Raw genomic sequence first — 14339 nt, forward strand, 5'->3', positions numbered from 1 at the left:
TTTTTGTATTTTTTAGTATAGACGGGGTTTCACCGTGTTAGCCAGGATGGTCTCGATCTCCTCACCTCGTGATCCGCCCGTCTCGGCCTCCCAAAGTGCTGGGACTACAGGCTTGAGCCACCGCACCCGGCCAGAGATGTCCATATTCTGACCTCTGGGTGTTTTGTTACACAGGGAAGGGGAATCAAGGTTGAAGATGGAATTCGGGTTGCTAATCAGATGATCTTGAGATGAGAGATCAGCCTAGACTGTTAGGGGAGTCCCGTGTCATCACAAGGGTGTCTCAAGTATGGGACGGGTGCAGAGGACAGAGCAAGACCGGGCGCACAGAAGGGAGCACAGAGCTGCAGACTGCTGGTTTTCCAGATGGAGGGAGGGGCTGTGAGCCAAGGAATGCAGATGCCCTCTAGACGCTGGAAAGGCTTCCAGATTCTCTGGAGAGTCTCCAGAAAGCCGGAAGCTCTGCTGATAACCTGAATCTCAACTCAGCTATTTGTTGGACTCCTGGTCTACAGAGCTGTTAAGTTTGTGGTGTTTGAAGTCACTACGTGTGTCACAGGAGCAACAGGAAGTAATCAGTCTACTTGTCTATCTGTGCAACACACAGGCAGGGTCCGGATTCCTGTCGCTTGATAATGAGACTCCCTCTCCGGTGAACCAGCTGCTTCCACTAAGAGTGTTTTGGATATTCTTGGCCCTTCGCATGTCAGGTTCTACCTCCAGCCTCCCCTCCCCGACCCTGAGTAATTAAGATTTGGTTTGGGGTTGCCTTGAAGTTAGAGAGATCTGACATCTTTATCGTATTGGGTCCTTGATCCATGAACTTGGTGTGGCTTCATTATTTAACTCTTGAAGCTTGATAATTTTTCCCATAGAGGTCTAATAGTTTTTTTTGTTTTTGTTTTTGTTTTGATACAGAGTCTTGCTCTGTCGCCCAGGCTGGAGTGCAGTGGCGCGATCTTGGCTCACTGCAAGCTCCGTCCCCCAGGTTCATGCCATTCTCATGCCTCAGCCTCCCGAGTAGCTGGGACTACAGGCGTCTGCCACCTCGCCCGGCTAATTTTTTGTATTTTTAGTAGAGATGGAGTTTCACTGTGTTACCCAGGATGATCTCGATCTCCTGACCTCGTGATTCACCCGCCTCGGGTCTCCCAAAGTGCTGGGATTACAGGCGTGAGCCACTGCTCCCGGCCTAATTTCTTCTTCTTATAAGGACACCAGTCAGATTGGATTAGGGTCCACTCCAGTGGCCTCTTTTTAACTTAATTATCTCTTTAAAGGCCCTGTCTCCAAAGACAATCACATCTGACATCCTCAGGGAATGGACGTCCACCTATGGGTTTGGGGGACACCGTTCAGCCCATAACAGACGTCACCAGGGATAGGACGTCCACCTGTGGTTTTGAGGGACAGCGTTGAGGTTGCGTGTGGGCAGCACGTCCACTGCTTGGAGAGCGACATTGCCAAAGGTAGGTGGACCTCGCAGGTTTTCTATTTTTTATTATAAACTATTCGACCTGTAATCCCAGCACTTCGAGAGAAGGATTACAGGTGGGAGGATTGCTTGAGCCCGGAAATTGGAGACCAGTCTGGGTAACATGGCGAAACCCCATCTGTACCAAAAATACAAAAATTAGCCGGGCTTGGTGGCGCTTAACCTGTCGTCCCAGCTACTCGGGAGGCTGAGGTAGAAGGATCTTTCAAGCCCAGCAGGTTGAGGCTGTAGGGAGCTGTGACTCCACCACTGCACTTCCGTCTGGGCGACAGAGCTAAACCCAGTCTCAAAAAAATAAAAAGTGAAATATTTGAAAGCCATCCAAGGAATGGAGTTGCCTATGTTAGTCATGAAGCAAAATAATGAAGTGGGTGCCGGCGACTCTGTCAGTCATTTTAATAATTTTATAATGTGATTTCTAGAGATGGAAGGAGTCACAAAGGCCAGTGCCCTTGTCTCACTTACCCAGGACTTGGGGCATCACGTCCCTGGGTTCGCGGCACGTGGCAAGTCTGCGTTTCTCCTGGTCATCCCTAAGTGTGTACTGGAAGCACCCGTGGAGTGAGGTATTGTGGGCTGGACGTGCAGCACTGAGCACGCAGCCCTGTGTATCTGAGCTTTGCAGGCTGGTGGAGGAAGGTCAGGCAGGTGGACTGGGCGGGACCTTTTCCAGACCCAAAGAATTGACCAGGGTTGGTTGGGAGGTGATGAAGAAGTCTTTGCAGAAGCCAAGGAATGTGCAATGCTGAGGAGTTCAGGCTCCTGAGGGGCTCCTGGCAGGGTGACAGCGGAGGGCCCACTGGGTCACGGCAGGTGGTGAGCGTGGACTGAATGTCGGTTCCCTCTGCAGCTAGACAACGACCCAGTGACAGATCTGTCCGTCCATTGTTTGCTCATCTGTATGGTGGGGATTGCAAAACCGGTTTGCAGTGTGTTGATTACCAACTAGTCTGAGTGTGGTGAGACAGAACACTGCCCCCCCAGCACACATACACAGAAGCTGCATGAACAGGTGTATGACTCATAGACAGGTAGCAAAGGGCAACAGAAGCCTCAGACTCATCACAAGCCTGTCCCCCAGGCCCAGAAAACTGCCTGAGGAGGACGGAGTCTCCTCTGTGTGTGCCCCACTTACACTGCAGCTGGACGGCCCCCAAAAGCAGCCGCCCTGGGTTTTATGCCCCAGGGCAACGTTAGTCACTGGGCCAAAGCCTGGAAGGATGTCCTGCTTCCAGGGGGACTGTCCAGCCAGCCCCTCCCATCTGAGGATGTGGCACTCCCAGCACAGGCTGCGGTCGTTCCTGAGAACTGTGAGCGAGAAATGGAGAACTGAGCTGACCCGGGGTCCCCGGAGCCATGTCCTGGGGTGATGACCATTCAGGGACCTCCTGCGTGAACCTTAGGAGAACTGAGCTGCCAGGACCGGGCAGAGTGAATCCCCTGCGAGTGTTCAGAGGGATAAAGGTGGGGGAAGTGAGGGGATGGAACAGTAGGACCGTGTGGTAAAGTGAGGCTTTGCTACTGACATGGGCAGGAAGGGAGAGCCGACGATGGACTAAGCGGCAAGTGGAAGCTGAGCGGGTGGCTGCAAGTGACTGGGCATTCTCCCCGAGGGCCCAGCTTCTGTGTGGGTACCGCCTGTCTGTGACTCCTCATCCTCTGCCTCCATCGCTGCAGGACACGAGGTCAGAGGAGCTGGTCTGGGCAGGTGTTTGGTTGTGGAAGGATGCAGGAATGGGAGGTCCCAGGACTGATGGTCAGGGCGGCGGGTGTGCCTTCTGAGCTAAGTGACCCGCGAGTCCTACTGCTATCTTGTTCCTCAAGTGCAAGCACCATCCGTGGAAGTCTGGGCCGGTTGGGTGGCCAAGTGGCAACATGATGGTGGACTGAGCAGGACCACGGCAGCTGCTACCCAAGGGAGGTGGCCACGGACAGGTGGCTTGGGAATCATGGCCAGTGCCTCCTGCTCACTGTTCTGTTATTAGAGTGGTGGCCTTCTCAGGCTGGGAGGTGGTGGCGGGGAATGGGGGACCAGACTATAAGGAATAATCAGGTCCACACTGTCAAGGACCCTGGCTATAAGCTGCCATCTGGCCTTTGGAACTTTGTATTTTGAGCAGAATGACCATACACTCGCCCACTCCTCCACTCACTTACCTGTTCATTCAGTTGTCCATCTGCTCATTCATTAATTCACTCATTAATTCACTCATTCATTCATTCACTCATTCACTCATTCATTCACTCATTCACTCATTCATTCATTCACTCATCATTCACTCATTCATTCACTCATTCACTCGTTCTGGAATAGGGCTGGGTGTGCTCTTGGGTGTGATGCAGGGTTGGAGACAGGGGTCCCAGCCAGCGGTGGCTTGCATTAATTCACAGCATTTGGGGGGTGTTGAAGTTCATGGATAGTACAGAGATGTGACCCTGAGGCTGCGGCACTATGGAGGGAAGGGTGGTGGAGAGAGGAGGTGCGGCTCACGACTTAAGGATGGAAGTTAGAGGCGAGGCACTGGAGTGTGCGGGCCCCAGGGGGGCAGGAGGGTGTCCTTAGGGAGGAGGAGGCACAGCCTCAGAAGAGGTTGGGACCGGCCAGGCTTGTCCACCACCCAGCAAGGCCCGAGCAGGGTGGGTGGAGGGCAGTGGGAGGTGGGGACAATGCATGCTGCCTGGGCAGGTGGTACTGGAGACTGCAGCACAGAGCTGGTGTTTTGGTGTGTGGAGGTGCCACCATGGGCTGCTTCCTGCAAACCTGTCCTGCCTGCAGCACGCAGTGCTCTGCAGGGCTGGTCTTGCTGTAGCAAAGAACTGAGGGACGGGGGCAGGGCCCGCCCTGGCCAGCTCCTGTGGGGATAGACATCAGAGCATGGCCAGGGTCAGGCTGTTCCCAGGGCCTTCCCGGGGTGGCCATGTTTGACGCATGCCTGAAAGAAAGCCTGGTCCCAAGCAGCCATCAGTGTCTTTCATGAACATCCTGGGTGCCAGACGCTGTGGCCAAGGCCCCCAGGGTCCACTCACAGCCACTCTCAGAGTTTAGGACTGTATCATCATGCACCCCAGGATTTTAGACAGTGGCAGGGTAGATGAAGGTCAGCTCTGGTTACAGAGAACAGACAAAGGACCCAAGGCACAGGAAGGGGTGCGTTTCCCGGCTGGGGCAGTGCCGGGGAGGGCAGAGGCTGCTTGGGGAGCAGAGAACAGAGGGCAGAGGCACCCTCTAGTGCCTGTGTGAGAGACAGCGGGTGGCCTCAGGGTGTGGGTGGGGGACACTGAGGAGGACATGGGGTCTCGAGGGTGTGACAGACGGATCGGCTTGGACACGGGGAGTCGAGGTGCCCCCAGGACAGCCACTTGGAATGTGGAGTGGGCTGATGAGTTTCCAGACTTGAGTGGGGCTGGACTTCCGGAGGGGCTGGTAGACGGGTCAGCACCGGCAAACTTCAGTAGTCTGGGACTGTGTGAGGACCATCAGGAGGGCCAAGACAGACTCTGTGGAGGGCGGGTGGGGTGAATGTCCAGTGGAGGTCACGTGAAGTGAGAACCAGCAACACCCTTCGGGTTCAGTGGCCAGGAGTCAGCCTGACTCGGTGCGTTTTGGGGGGTGCTGGGAGTGGGGTGAGGAAGAGAGGACGGCACGTGGGGAAGGCTGGGGAAGCTCAGCTACTCAGAGGGGGAACAGAGCGTGAGCTCACGTGTGGAGGTGATGCCAGAGGGTGGGCTGAGCTGAGGGCAGGGGCCCAGGAACAGCTGGATGGGAGCTGGCATCCTGGGAGAGTGCAGAGCTCTGCAGTTGGGGCTGAGGCTTGGCGGTGCTCAGCAGACAGGAGGCCAAGCCGCTGTCAGTCCCCCGGAGATCTGGGCTCCTTGGAGGTCAGGAGGGCTCCTGGCTGCTGTCCTCTGGGGCGGGCTGGGAGTCACAGCAGTGGACAGTGTGTGTGAGTTGGGGGCTCTGTGGGACTCTGCCCCGGGTGCCCTGTGGCCCCCCTGCAGCTTTCTTTCAGGAATGCCAGGGCAAGTGGAGCAGCGAGACTCCGGGCAGGTGGAGGGGCTGGGCCGGCTGCTCTCTGAGTGTCCTCTGTCCTCGGTCCTGCCTGACTCCTCTGCTCACGGAGAAGCCCTTGCTCTGCAGTGGCCGTGCCTCAGTGCTCCTCACAGGTCCTCTGGACCTTCCACGCAGGCGAGGTGGGGGCCTCTGGAGCCTGGCCCTCACACACAACCATCCAGGCAGCTGTTGGGCAGAGACAGCAGCTTTCTGGGACCTGGGGGCACTGCAGGGGCTGATCATGGTAGGCAATGCCTGGACACCTGGCAGGTGGCATGGCCATGAAAGGGCCGTGCCTCAGTTTTCCCACCGAATGAGGTACATGGGTCCTCAGGCAACTGCATCACCCACCTGTCACCTGGCACCTTCCAGCAGGTACCTGCCTGGAGGAGCTCTTCCTGGCTTCCAACCAGCTGTGCCACCTGCCGTGGGTGCCTTTTGCGGCCTGTGCACCTGACCAGGTTGGACCTCTCCAACAGAGAGCATCTGTTTGCTGAGCGGGACACCTTCCTGTCCCCAGGGGCCCTCCAGGAGCTGGGGCTGCGGGGAGCTGGCTGGCCACACTGCCTGCTGTAAAACCACGGGCCATCGAGGGGTCTCTTTAAAACCCTACAGCCTGGACACACATCCAGGCCTGAGGTGTGTGCGGTGTGCGGGAGGTGGAGGAGGGCTGATGTGCTGGTCGTGTGACTCTCCATAACTTGGGGACTTAACAAATCCAATTACCGGTCTCCATCATTTTTTTTTTTTTTTTTTGAGACGAAGTCTTGCTGTGTTGCCCAGGCTGGAGCGCAGTGGCATGATCTCGGCTCACTGCAGCCTCCTTCTCCCGGGTTCAAGTGATTCTTGTGCCTCAGCCTCCCGAGTAGCTGGGATTACCAGGTTCCCACCACCACGCCCGGCTAATTTTTATATTTTTAGTAGAGTTGGGTTTCACTATGTTGGCCAGGCTGGTCTCGAAACTCCTGACCTCAGGTGATCCGCCTGCCTCAGCCTGCCAAAGTGCTGGGATTACAGTTGTGAGCCACCGTGCCCGGCCAGTCTCTGTCTTTTTTTTTTTTTCGAGACGGAGTCTCACTCTGTCCCCCGGGCTGGAGTGCAGTGGCCGGATCTCAGCTCACTGCAAGCTCCTCCTCCTGGGTTCATGCCATTCTCCTGCCTCAGCCTCCCGAGTAGCTGGGACTACAGGCGCCTGCCACCTCGCCCGGCTAGTTTTTTTTGTATTTTTTAGTAGAGACAGGGTTTCGCCGTGTTAGCCAGGATGGTCTCGATCTCCTGACCTCGTGATCCGCCCGCCTCGGCCTCCCAAAGTGCTGAGATTACAGGTGTGAGCCCCCATGCCTGGCCAGTCTCTGTCTTTTAATTGGTGTATTTAGACCAATGCATTGCCATGTAATGTGATGACGGGTTTCGTGGGATTGACATCTGCCACATTCGTAACTGTTTTTCTATTTGTTGCCCTTGGTCTTAGTTTCTATCTCCCTTTGTTTTCTGCTGTCTCTGGTTTCAGTTACACATTTTATATGATTCCACGGTCTTTTCTTTTGTAGCATATCAATTATAATTTCAGATAGAGAAAAAAAAGAAAAATAAGTATATATATTTTAGTGGTTGCTGTAGAGTTTGCAGCTAATCCAAATCCAGGTGTAAGTTACACTGTGTTGCTTCTCAGGTCACATGGTAACTTGTAACTGATGACCCCCGTTTCCTCCCGCCTCTCCCTTGCTCTTACATTTCACTCACCCGTAAGCGAGAGTCACCCAATACACTATTAGTATTCTGATTTTGAGCAAACAGTTTTCTTTTTCTTTTTTCTTTTTCTTGTTTGAGACAGGGTCTCACTCTGCCGCCCAGGCTGGAGTGCAGTGGTGCAGTCTCAGCTCAATGCAGCCTCAACCTCCTCGGCTTAGGTGAGCCTCCTTCCTCAGCCTCCTGGGTACCTGGGGCTATACGCATATGCCACCACGTCTAGCTAATTTTTTTTTTTTTTTTTGATAGAGTCAGGGCTTTGTCATGTTGCCCACGCTGATCTTAAACTCCTGGGCTCAAGCAGTCCACCTGCCTTGGCCTCCCAAAGTGCTGGGATTACAGGCATGAGACACTGCACCCTGCCCAAACAGGTTTCTGTTAGATGGATGAGGAATAAGGAAAATAAAAACAAACAAAAAAAGGAATAAGGAAAATAGCAGATTTCTCACTAATTTTGTGTGTTTCAAATAATTCTACCATAAAAGCATTAAAACACATTCTTTTAGTTCATTCTAGGCAGTGATGACTTAGGGAATTCAGTTCCTCAACCTTTGCTCAGATCCTGCTTCACTTGCCGTAGGCTTTGCAGGGGGACCTTTGATGGGTCAGCCGGACATGAGGCTGGGAGAAGTGATGGTGGACAAGGACGGCTGGGGGAGCAGGGACCCACCTTCCTGATGTCTGACTGTGCCAGCTGGGACTGTTGGTGAGTGGGCTCGGGACAAGCAGACAGGTACCCCAGGTACTCCCTAAACCCGGAGATGAAGAACATGGAGGCCAAGGAGAGCACAGAAGGTTCCAGATGCTTCAGGCAGCTTTTATTGGGCTGGCAGCTGGCGTCTCACAGTCATGGACCTGCCTGGATCCAGCCCCTGGCTCCCAGCCTTGCCCACGGGAGGATTCACTGGGCGCTGGGTGCCACCTGTGTCCATGGCTGCCCACATGAGCTCCAGGCAGAGCAGGGGGCCTCGTGCCTGGCATCCTCTGTGGTTAGTGAAGGAGCAGGGACTGCCCGCCACCTCCTCGGATGTCCAGGGCTGGACCTGAAGTGGCCTCGCTAATGGAGATTATGAACATGCTGCCACTTGCCCCCGACATGCGGGAGGGAACGGACCACTGATGTTCTCCGAGGCCCAAAGTGCCCACCCAGCCCCTCCTGGGCAGCAAGCCCCCAGCCCTCTTTGGGGGACTCCACTCACCCGTGGAGAGAGGCTCAAAGGCTAAGAGGCCTCCCGGCCTCACGGTGGTGGAGTGGCCACAGGGGACTCCAGGAACACCGTCCCCATCGCAAGTTAGTCCCCAACAAGTCATGTGACTCCCCCATGGTGCGTCCTAGAGGCCAGCTCTTCCCAGTGTGGGGTTCCAGGGGCTACAGCTTCCCCCGCCACCACTGGAGCTGTGGCCCTCCCATCCCAGCCGCCAGGCCGGCTTTTCTCTCCCCTCTCCTCCCTGCAGGGGCTGTGCAGCCCCTCTTGTCTGGGGGCCAGGGTGTAGGTGACATGAGAAGCTGCCCAGGTGAGGCAGGCTTGGGCCTGCCTGCTGCAAGGTGACTGCAGGGTAGGGTGTGCCCGCTGGTTGGATCCCAGGAACCTGATAGACCCCAGCCCTGCTGGGATAGGCTCTGGCCACTCTAGCCCAACATCAACCCCTGCCACTCCATCAAGGTCCCGGGACTTTCTGGCCCCCTGAATCCACACAGCCTTTTCCTGACCACCCATATCTGGCTCTCTCCCCCACCGAGGGCTAGTGGGCACCCTCTGAGCAGGAGGGTTCCAGGCAGGCCAGTAGTAAGGGACTAGCTAGTCGTGTGGCCAGGGCCGGCCCCTCTAGCAGCTGCTGTGTCGTTTGCCCTGACACCAGGGAAGGGCTGCACCTCAGCCTTTTTTGGTTCTTCCCCTTCAGCCTTTTGGGGTACCCTGAAATGAACGTGGTGAGGTGCACACACATCCCTGCCTGGGGCAGCCCTGACCCCCAGTGTAGGGGGTCCCCAGCAGCTGCTGACCTCAGATGAGTTCTGTGCCACTGTGGGCAGAGCCTGGGGTCTCTGTACCCACCCCAGGGACACGCCTGGCTGCAGGGGTGAGGCTGATGGGCAGCTCACCAGAAAGCCCTCCTGGACTCTGGGACCCCCACCACCAGACAGGTTTCCTGGCTACCAGGATTCAGTCACCAGTAGCCAAATACAATTTGGTTCCCAAGTTTTGGAAGGACTGTCCTGGTCTGGCTGGGGAATGGGAGCTTGCCTGTGGGGTTGGGGTGGGGACCCCAGCAGGTGTTTCTAACCCTTAAAATGGGGTGGCTGGGAGGGGTGAGAGCCTTGGAACCACAAGCGGGGCAACTTGTAACTTCATGCCTCCAGAATGCATCCGTTTAATAGAAGGTTCCAGCACTGACCGTACAAACCAGTAAGGAACCAGCAGCAAAGGACGCAGGGCGGCGCTCCTGATGTCAGCCGCCGCCCGGGATCTCGCCTTGCTAAGAAGGTCCTCTCCCTCCACGTGGCCCAGCCCAGAGGCTGAATTGTGCTTCACAAGTCAGGGGTTTAGAAAACAAGGCTTTGCTTTAAAAGGTAAGTGTAAAACGGTCCGTGGAAATGCACCATCTTCCACCCAACGCCCCCCAGACGCAGTGGCCGGGAAAGTTCAGTGTGAAGTAGAGGAAATGGCGTCTTCTGCTTCTGCTCGTGACCTTCAGAAAGGTCCTTGGCAACAGGGCCCTCTGGGGCATCTGGGGATGCACCCCTCACACATGCCCGGCTTCCCCGGGCCCTTTGCTGTTTGACTTCTGAAAGGGCTCAGGACAGCAAAGAGCAGAGGGTGCCCCTCACCCGCCCCACAGAGTGCAGCATGGCAGCCCCGGCCCCCAGGCCTTGGCTGGAAGGAAGTGAGGCCGCTTGGCCATGAAAGCTCAGGCTGGCTCTGAGTTGGGTGTGGCCCACGCAGGGCTCCTGGGTTCTGGGTTCTCTTCCCCTCCCCATGCACCCCAGCCCCACCCTCCAGCACAGCCTGGGCTCGGCCCTGCAAGGCGTCTGGTCCCCGCGTTGCCCTCCCAGCCAGCCCTGGTCACGAGTTACGGTACATCTGTGTAAAGAGAAGTGGACTGCATCGGTCTGTAAAAATAGGTTAAAAAACTCTCCTCACTAGCCTGCAGGTACCCGAGGGTGAGCTGGCCCTCCCCCCTGCATGAGGGGCTCCTTTCCAGGGTGGAGTCCCAGGAGCCACGGTGAGCCGAGTGTGGCATCCCCAGGGTCACGCTAGTGCCACTGTGTCCTCACACGCTCCTCCACGTCCTTCCTGAGGACCCTGGGCTTGGTGGCCCGAGCTCGGTGCAGGGCTGGCTCAGAGCTGTGTCTCATCGCGAGTCTCGGGGTTGCAGGACGACAGCTTGTGGCTGCAGCTGCTCTTCCGGCTCTGGGAGCTGCTGGCCACATGAGCCAGGGGGTCGGAGCGGATGAGATAGCTGCGGGAGGGCAGAGGGGACCCTGGAGTGGACGTGGGCCGGGCAGCCCCTGCCCAGCAGCCCCACTGTGGTGCCTGTGGCCTCGTCTCCCCAGTGCCCACCTGGTGCTCAGGGGGTCTCCACACGGCCCGCAGGTGCTACTCACACAATGTCGCTGGGCTCCAGCCTCGTGTCGGGAGGAGGGTTGATGAGGACGTAGGAGAGGGTGTTCTGATGGTCATTCATCTCGTCTGCAAAGGACCCAACCGGGCAGACGTCACCCCCCAGCCCTCCCCCTCCCAGCTCCACAGGGGCCCGGAGGTATGGGGGGCTCCAGGATGAGCTGAGTCTTTCCGGCCTTCCTGACCATTCTGCTCCAGCACCTCATCCTGGTGAGCCCAGCCAGGGCCCATCCCCACATGGGGCAGCCAGGAGGGCAGCTGGGAGCCAGCTCCAACCTGCACCCCCCCTCCGGTGTCGGGTGGCATCACAGCAAAGGGGTGGGCCTGAGCAGAGGCACCAAGCACACCTGTACACACCAGCACACACGTCAGCCTGCACGCACTGGGACGTGTCTGTTCATCTCGCATGCACGCCTTCATCTACACCTGCACACACCTGTGCACACACGCACATGCCTACACACCTGCAATTCACCTCTGTATCCCACACACATTTGTGTCTATCTGCACAGATCTTCACAGCCACCCATACCTATGCTGTCTACAGACCCCTGCACACTCACTCGTATACACACCCGCACGCCATCCTCCACATTCACACACACCCACCTCGGCCTCCAGAGGCTGCTCAGCCCTGCCCCTCCCACAGGGCCCTGCAGCTGCTGCCGTCCCTGGGCAGGCCACTCCCACTCACTGTGCTCAGCCCTTTGCTTCAGACTTACTTATAGGTCCCGAGTGGCATCCAGGCCTAGAACAGCCCCCAGCCATTCCTCTTTGGAGCCACTGCCCTGCCCTCATTGGGAGGACAGGGCCTGGGCATCTGGCTCCATGGCGTGGGAAGGGGGGATGTGGCCCATGGGGTGAAAAACAGGTCCGGGAAGAACACCCCCCCCCCGTTCATCCCACCAGTCTCACGGCCAAGCACAGGGAGGGAGAGCCCACCATCCCAGCAGTAGCCCTGGGTTCACTGGCCGGGAGGGAAGGGCCTGTAGCCTCAGTTTATGCATCTGATGGTGTCTAAGGGAACCTCCTGGATTCCTGTTCCAGGACTCCAAGGACAGAGAACAAAGGTGACCCAGGACAGGGGAACCTCAGGGAGCCTCCACCCTGGCTGCTGCCATTCCCTTCTCTCTGCCCGTCCTCTCCCCTTGGGACAGCCCTGCCATGGCCCCTGAGAAGACAAAAGTCAGGGAGGCTCCTAGCCAGCCAGGTGGGGGCCATGCTGGTCCCGCTGCAGTGGGGGCTGCGGAGTTCCCACAGCGTGAGCACAGCTGCTGCCAGGGAGGCGGGGGCACAGGCTAGGACCTGGGGGGTGACCTGGACAGCTCTGCCTCGGGCCTTTCGCACATGGCGGCAGGTCATTTGGTGCCAGCTCCTGTGTCCATGCCTGCGGGGTGGGACGGCCTGACACCTGCCCCTCACAGCTGTTTTGCTGTCTTCCTAAAACCCATGACAGGGTCTTCCCCAGGCCTTTGGTAGAGGCCCAGGGGCCTCACGTTGAGGCTGTGCAGGGAGGCACACCCACCCCGCCCTTGTGCCCACACACACCTCTGGGGTGGCCGCGTGGCAGGTGGTGCAGGGAGTGGTGGTGTGGGCGGCTCTAGTAAGTACTTGCCCCCCGCTGCCTGACTGGCTTTGTGATGAGCACCCAGTGGGACACCAAGAACAAGGGGCCACCAGCTCGTTTCACTCCGGCAGGCACAGACTGGCCGCCAGGCCTCAGCTTTTCCCCCTGGGGTGCCTGGACCACACGCTTCTGAAGTGAGCAGAGCACGTAGCTGGGCTGAACCGGGCTGAGCCAGGCTGGGCTGGGTGGTGGGTGGGGACGCTGGGTCCCAGCTGCAGTGCCGGGGCTGGGTTGCGGTCAGTCACGTGGCACTGGTCCTGGCTGCCCAGGATGGGCGCAGAGGACTAGCTTCACGTGTCCACTGTGTTTGGTGAAGGCTGGCAGCAGGTGGGCCTGGGGTGAGGCAGGGGCTGGCTTTGGCTCTTCTGGTGAATGTCCTGGGGCAGGGCCACCTCACCCCTGGTCCCCAAGGCTACCTGACTCCTCCACCCAGACCCTCCAACCTTCACTCCAGGCCTCAGTGGTAGCTCTGCCCCTCACCCGCTTCCTAACCCTGCAGGCCCCAGAACTTCCAGATCCCTGGCCCTTGGCATCCATAGTCACTCCTGCCTGAATCCCCCATGCCGGGCCATAGCTACTGCCACCCGAGCCTCAGTTTCCTCCTCTATAAACTGGGGGTAACTAGTGCCTACCCCCAGAGCAGCCGTGAGGCGGCGTGAAGACGGGGTCTGTGTATCGTGGCTGAGGTGGCTCCTCCTGCTGTGTGTGTGGGGTGGGGGCTGCACGCTGGAGGGGCCCCAGGATGCTGCCCACCCTCCCTGCAAAGAGAGTGACTCTTCCTGTTCTGCGTCCTGGCCTAGAGTCCGCTTGAATCCAAACAGGGGTGCAGCCCCAAAGCCCTGGCACCTTCACCACCCCAGGCATGTAGGCCGAGCCCAGGAGATGCCTGCCGCGCGAGTCCTGTGAGCCCTCGACCCCCAAGCCTGCCCTGGAGCCACAGCAGGAGCCGCAGGAAGCCGTGGCGGGTGAGGGGAGCGGGAAATGCAGGCGTCCCACTCATGAAGGCTCATGAAGGCCACTAGCTGCAGGTCCAAGCGCCACAGTGCCCGGCAGAGCGAGGGTCTTCCATGAGCTCCATCGTAGGGAAAAGCACGGAACCGGGAGAGGCTGACGCTTTACTTCCGTGGCCGCTCCAGGCCTGGCCCTGCCTCCGGCTGCAAGGCCATCCTGGCAAACATATCCCGCCCGAGCTAACACCTGCCTGGGCTCAGGAGGCCCTTCAAGCTCCTGGGTTACCCTGTAGGGAGGGGTGGCAGCGGGGGCAGGCTCTGAGCTCCCCTGAGGCTACCAGGACCCCAGGGAGCGCCCCGGCCGGGACTCTGCTCTGAGCACTGACGGGGCGCGGCATGTTCTTGGAGGAAACAGGGTGCTGGGCGGCTGAGCACCCAGAACAGAATGGGATGTGGAGCAGCTCTGCGCCAGACGAGCAGGAAAAATCCCCTCGTGGAGCCCCAGCTGGGGGATGAAGGTTACCATCCACCTGGCCTGGGCAGCCACAAAGCCTGCCCACTCCTAGCGGCTTGGAATCCCCACCCCTGCGTCCAGCCCCGGCTTCACCGAGCTCCTCCCGAGGCCCTGGCTTGGGACCATGTGGGTGCTTCCTGAGAGCAGAGGGGCTTGGGGTCCTCGGACCGCTTGTGGGGCCAGCCACAGGGAGGGGCTGGCTGTAGGCCAGGGTGGCCTACCGGTGCCAGCAGGGCTCATCGTAAACAGCAAAGCAGGAGAAGCACCAGAGTGAGCCTGAGAGCTGGGCAGTTGCCACTCAGCCTGGCGACCAACAGTACCTTGACCAGCACA

General features: G+C 58.3%; 1 protein-coding gene and 1 long non-coding RNA gene across 8 annotated transcripts in view; one reads left to right on the forward strand and one right to left on the reverse strand.

Annotated features, from left to right (window-relative positions):
• Window positions 1-1288: 1288 nt before the first annotated feature.
• LOC108513059 (uncharacterized) lies at window positions 1289-9740 on the forward strand. The gene is made up of 3 exons (XR_001880780.1): window positions 1289-1469; window positions 7876-8001; window positions 9655-9740. It is a non-coding gene; the product is annotated as an uncharacterized LOC108513059 (long non-coding RNA).
• KCNT1 (potassium sodium-activated channel subfamily T member 1) overlaps window positions 9638-14339 on the reverse strand; it is an 89976-nt gene continuing 85274 nt past the window's right edge. For all 7 annotated transcript variants that reach the window (XM_017848649.1, XM_017848658.1, XM_017848651.1 and 4 more), the window contains 2 exons: window positions 10900-10984; window positions 9638-10754 (listed from right to left, as the gene is read on the reverse strand). In XM_017848649.1, the coding sequence (XP_017704138.1) occupies window positions 10634-10754; window positions 10900-10984 (206 nt within the window). In that variant the 3' untranslated portion in view covers window positions 9638-10633. The remainder of the gene's footprint in view (window positions 10755-10899; window positions 10985-14339) is intronic.

The sequence above is a fragment of the Rhinopithecus bieti genome, unplaced genomic scaffold (genome assembly GCF_001698545.2).
Source record: "Rhinopithecus bieti isolate Rb0 unplaced genomic scaffold, ASM169854v2 scaffold_2205, whole genome shotgun sequence".
NCBI lineage: Eukaryota > Metazoa > Chordata > Mammalia > Primates > Cercopithecidae > Rhinopithecus > Rhinopithecus bieti.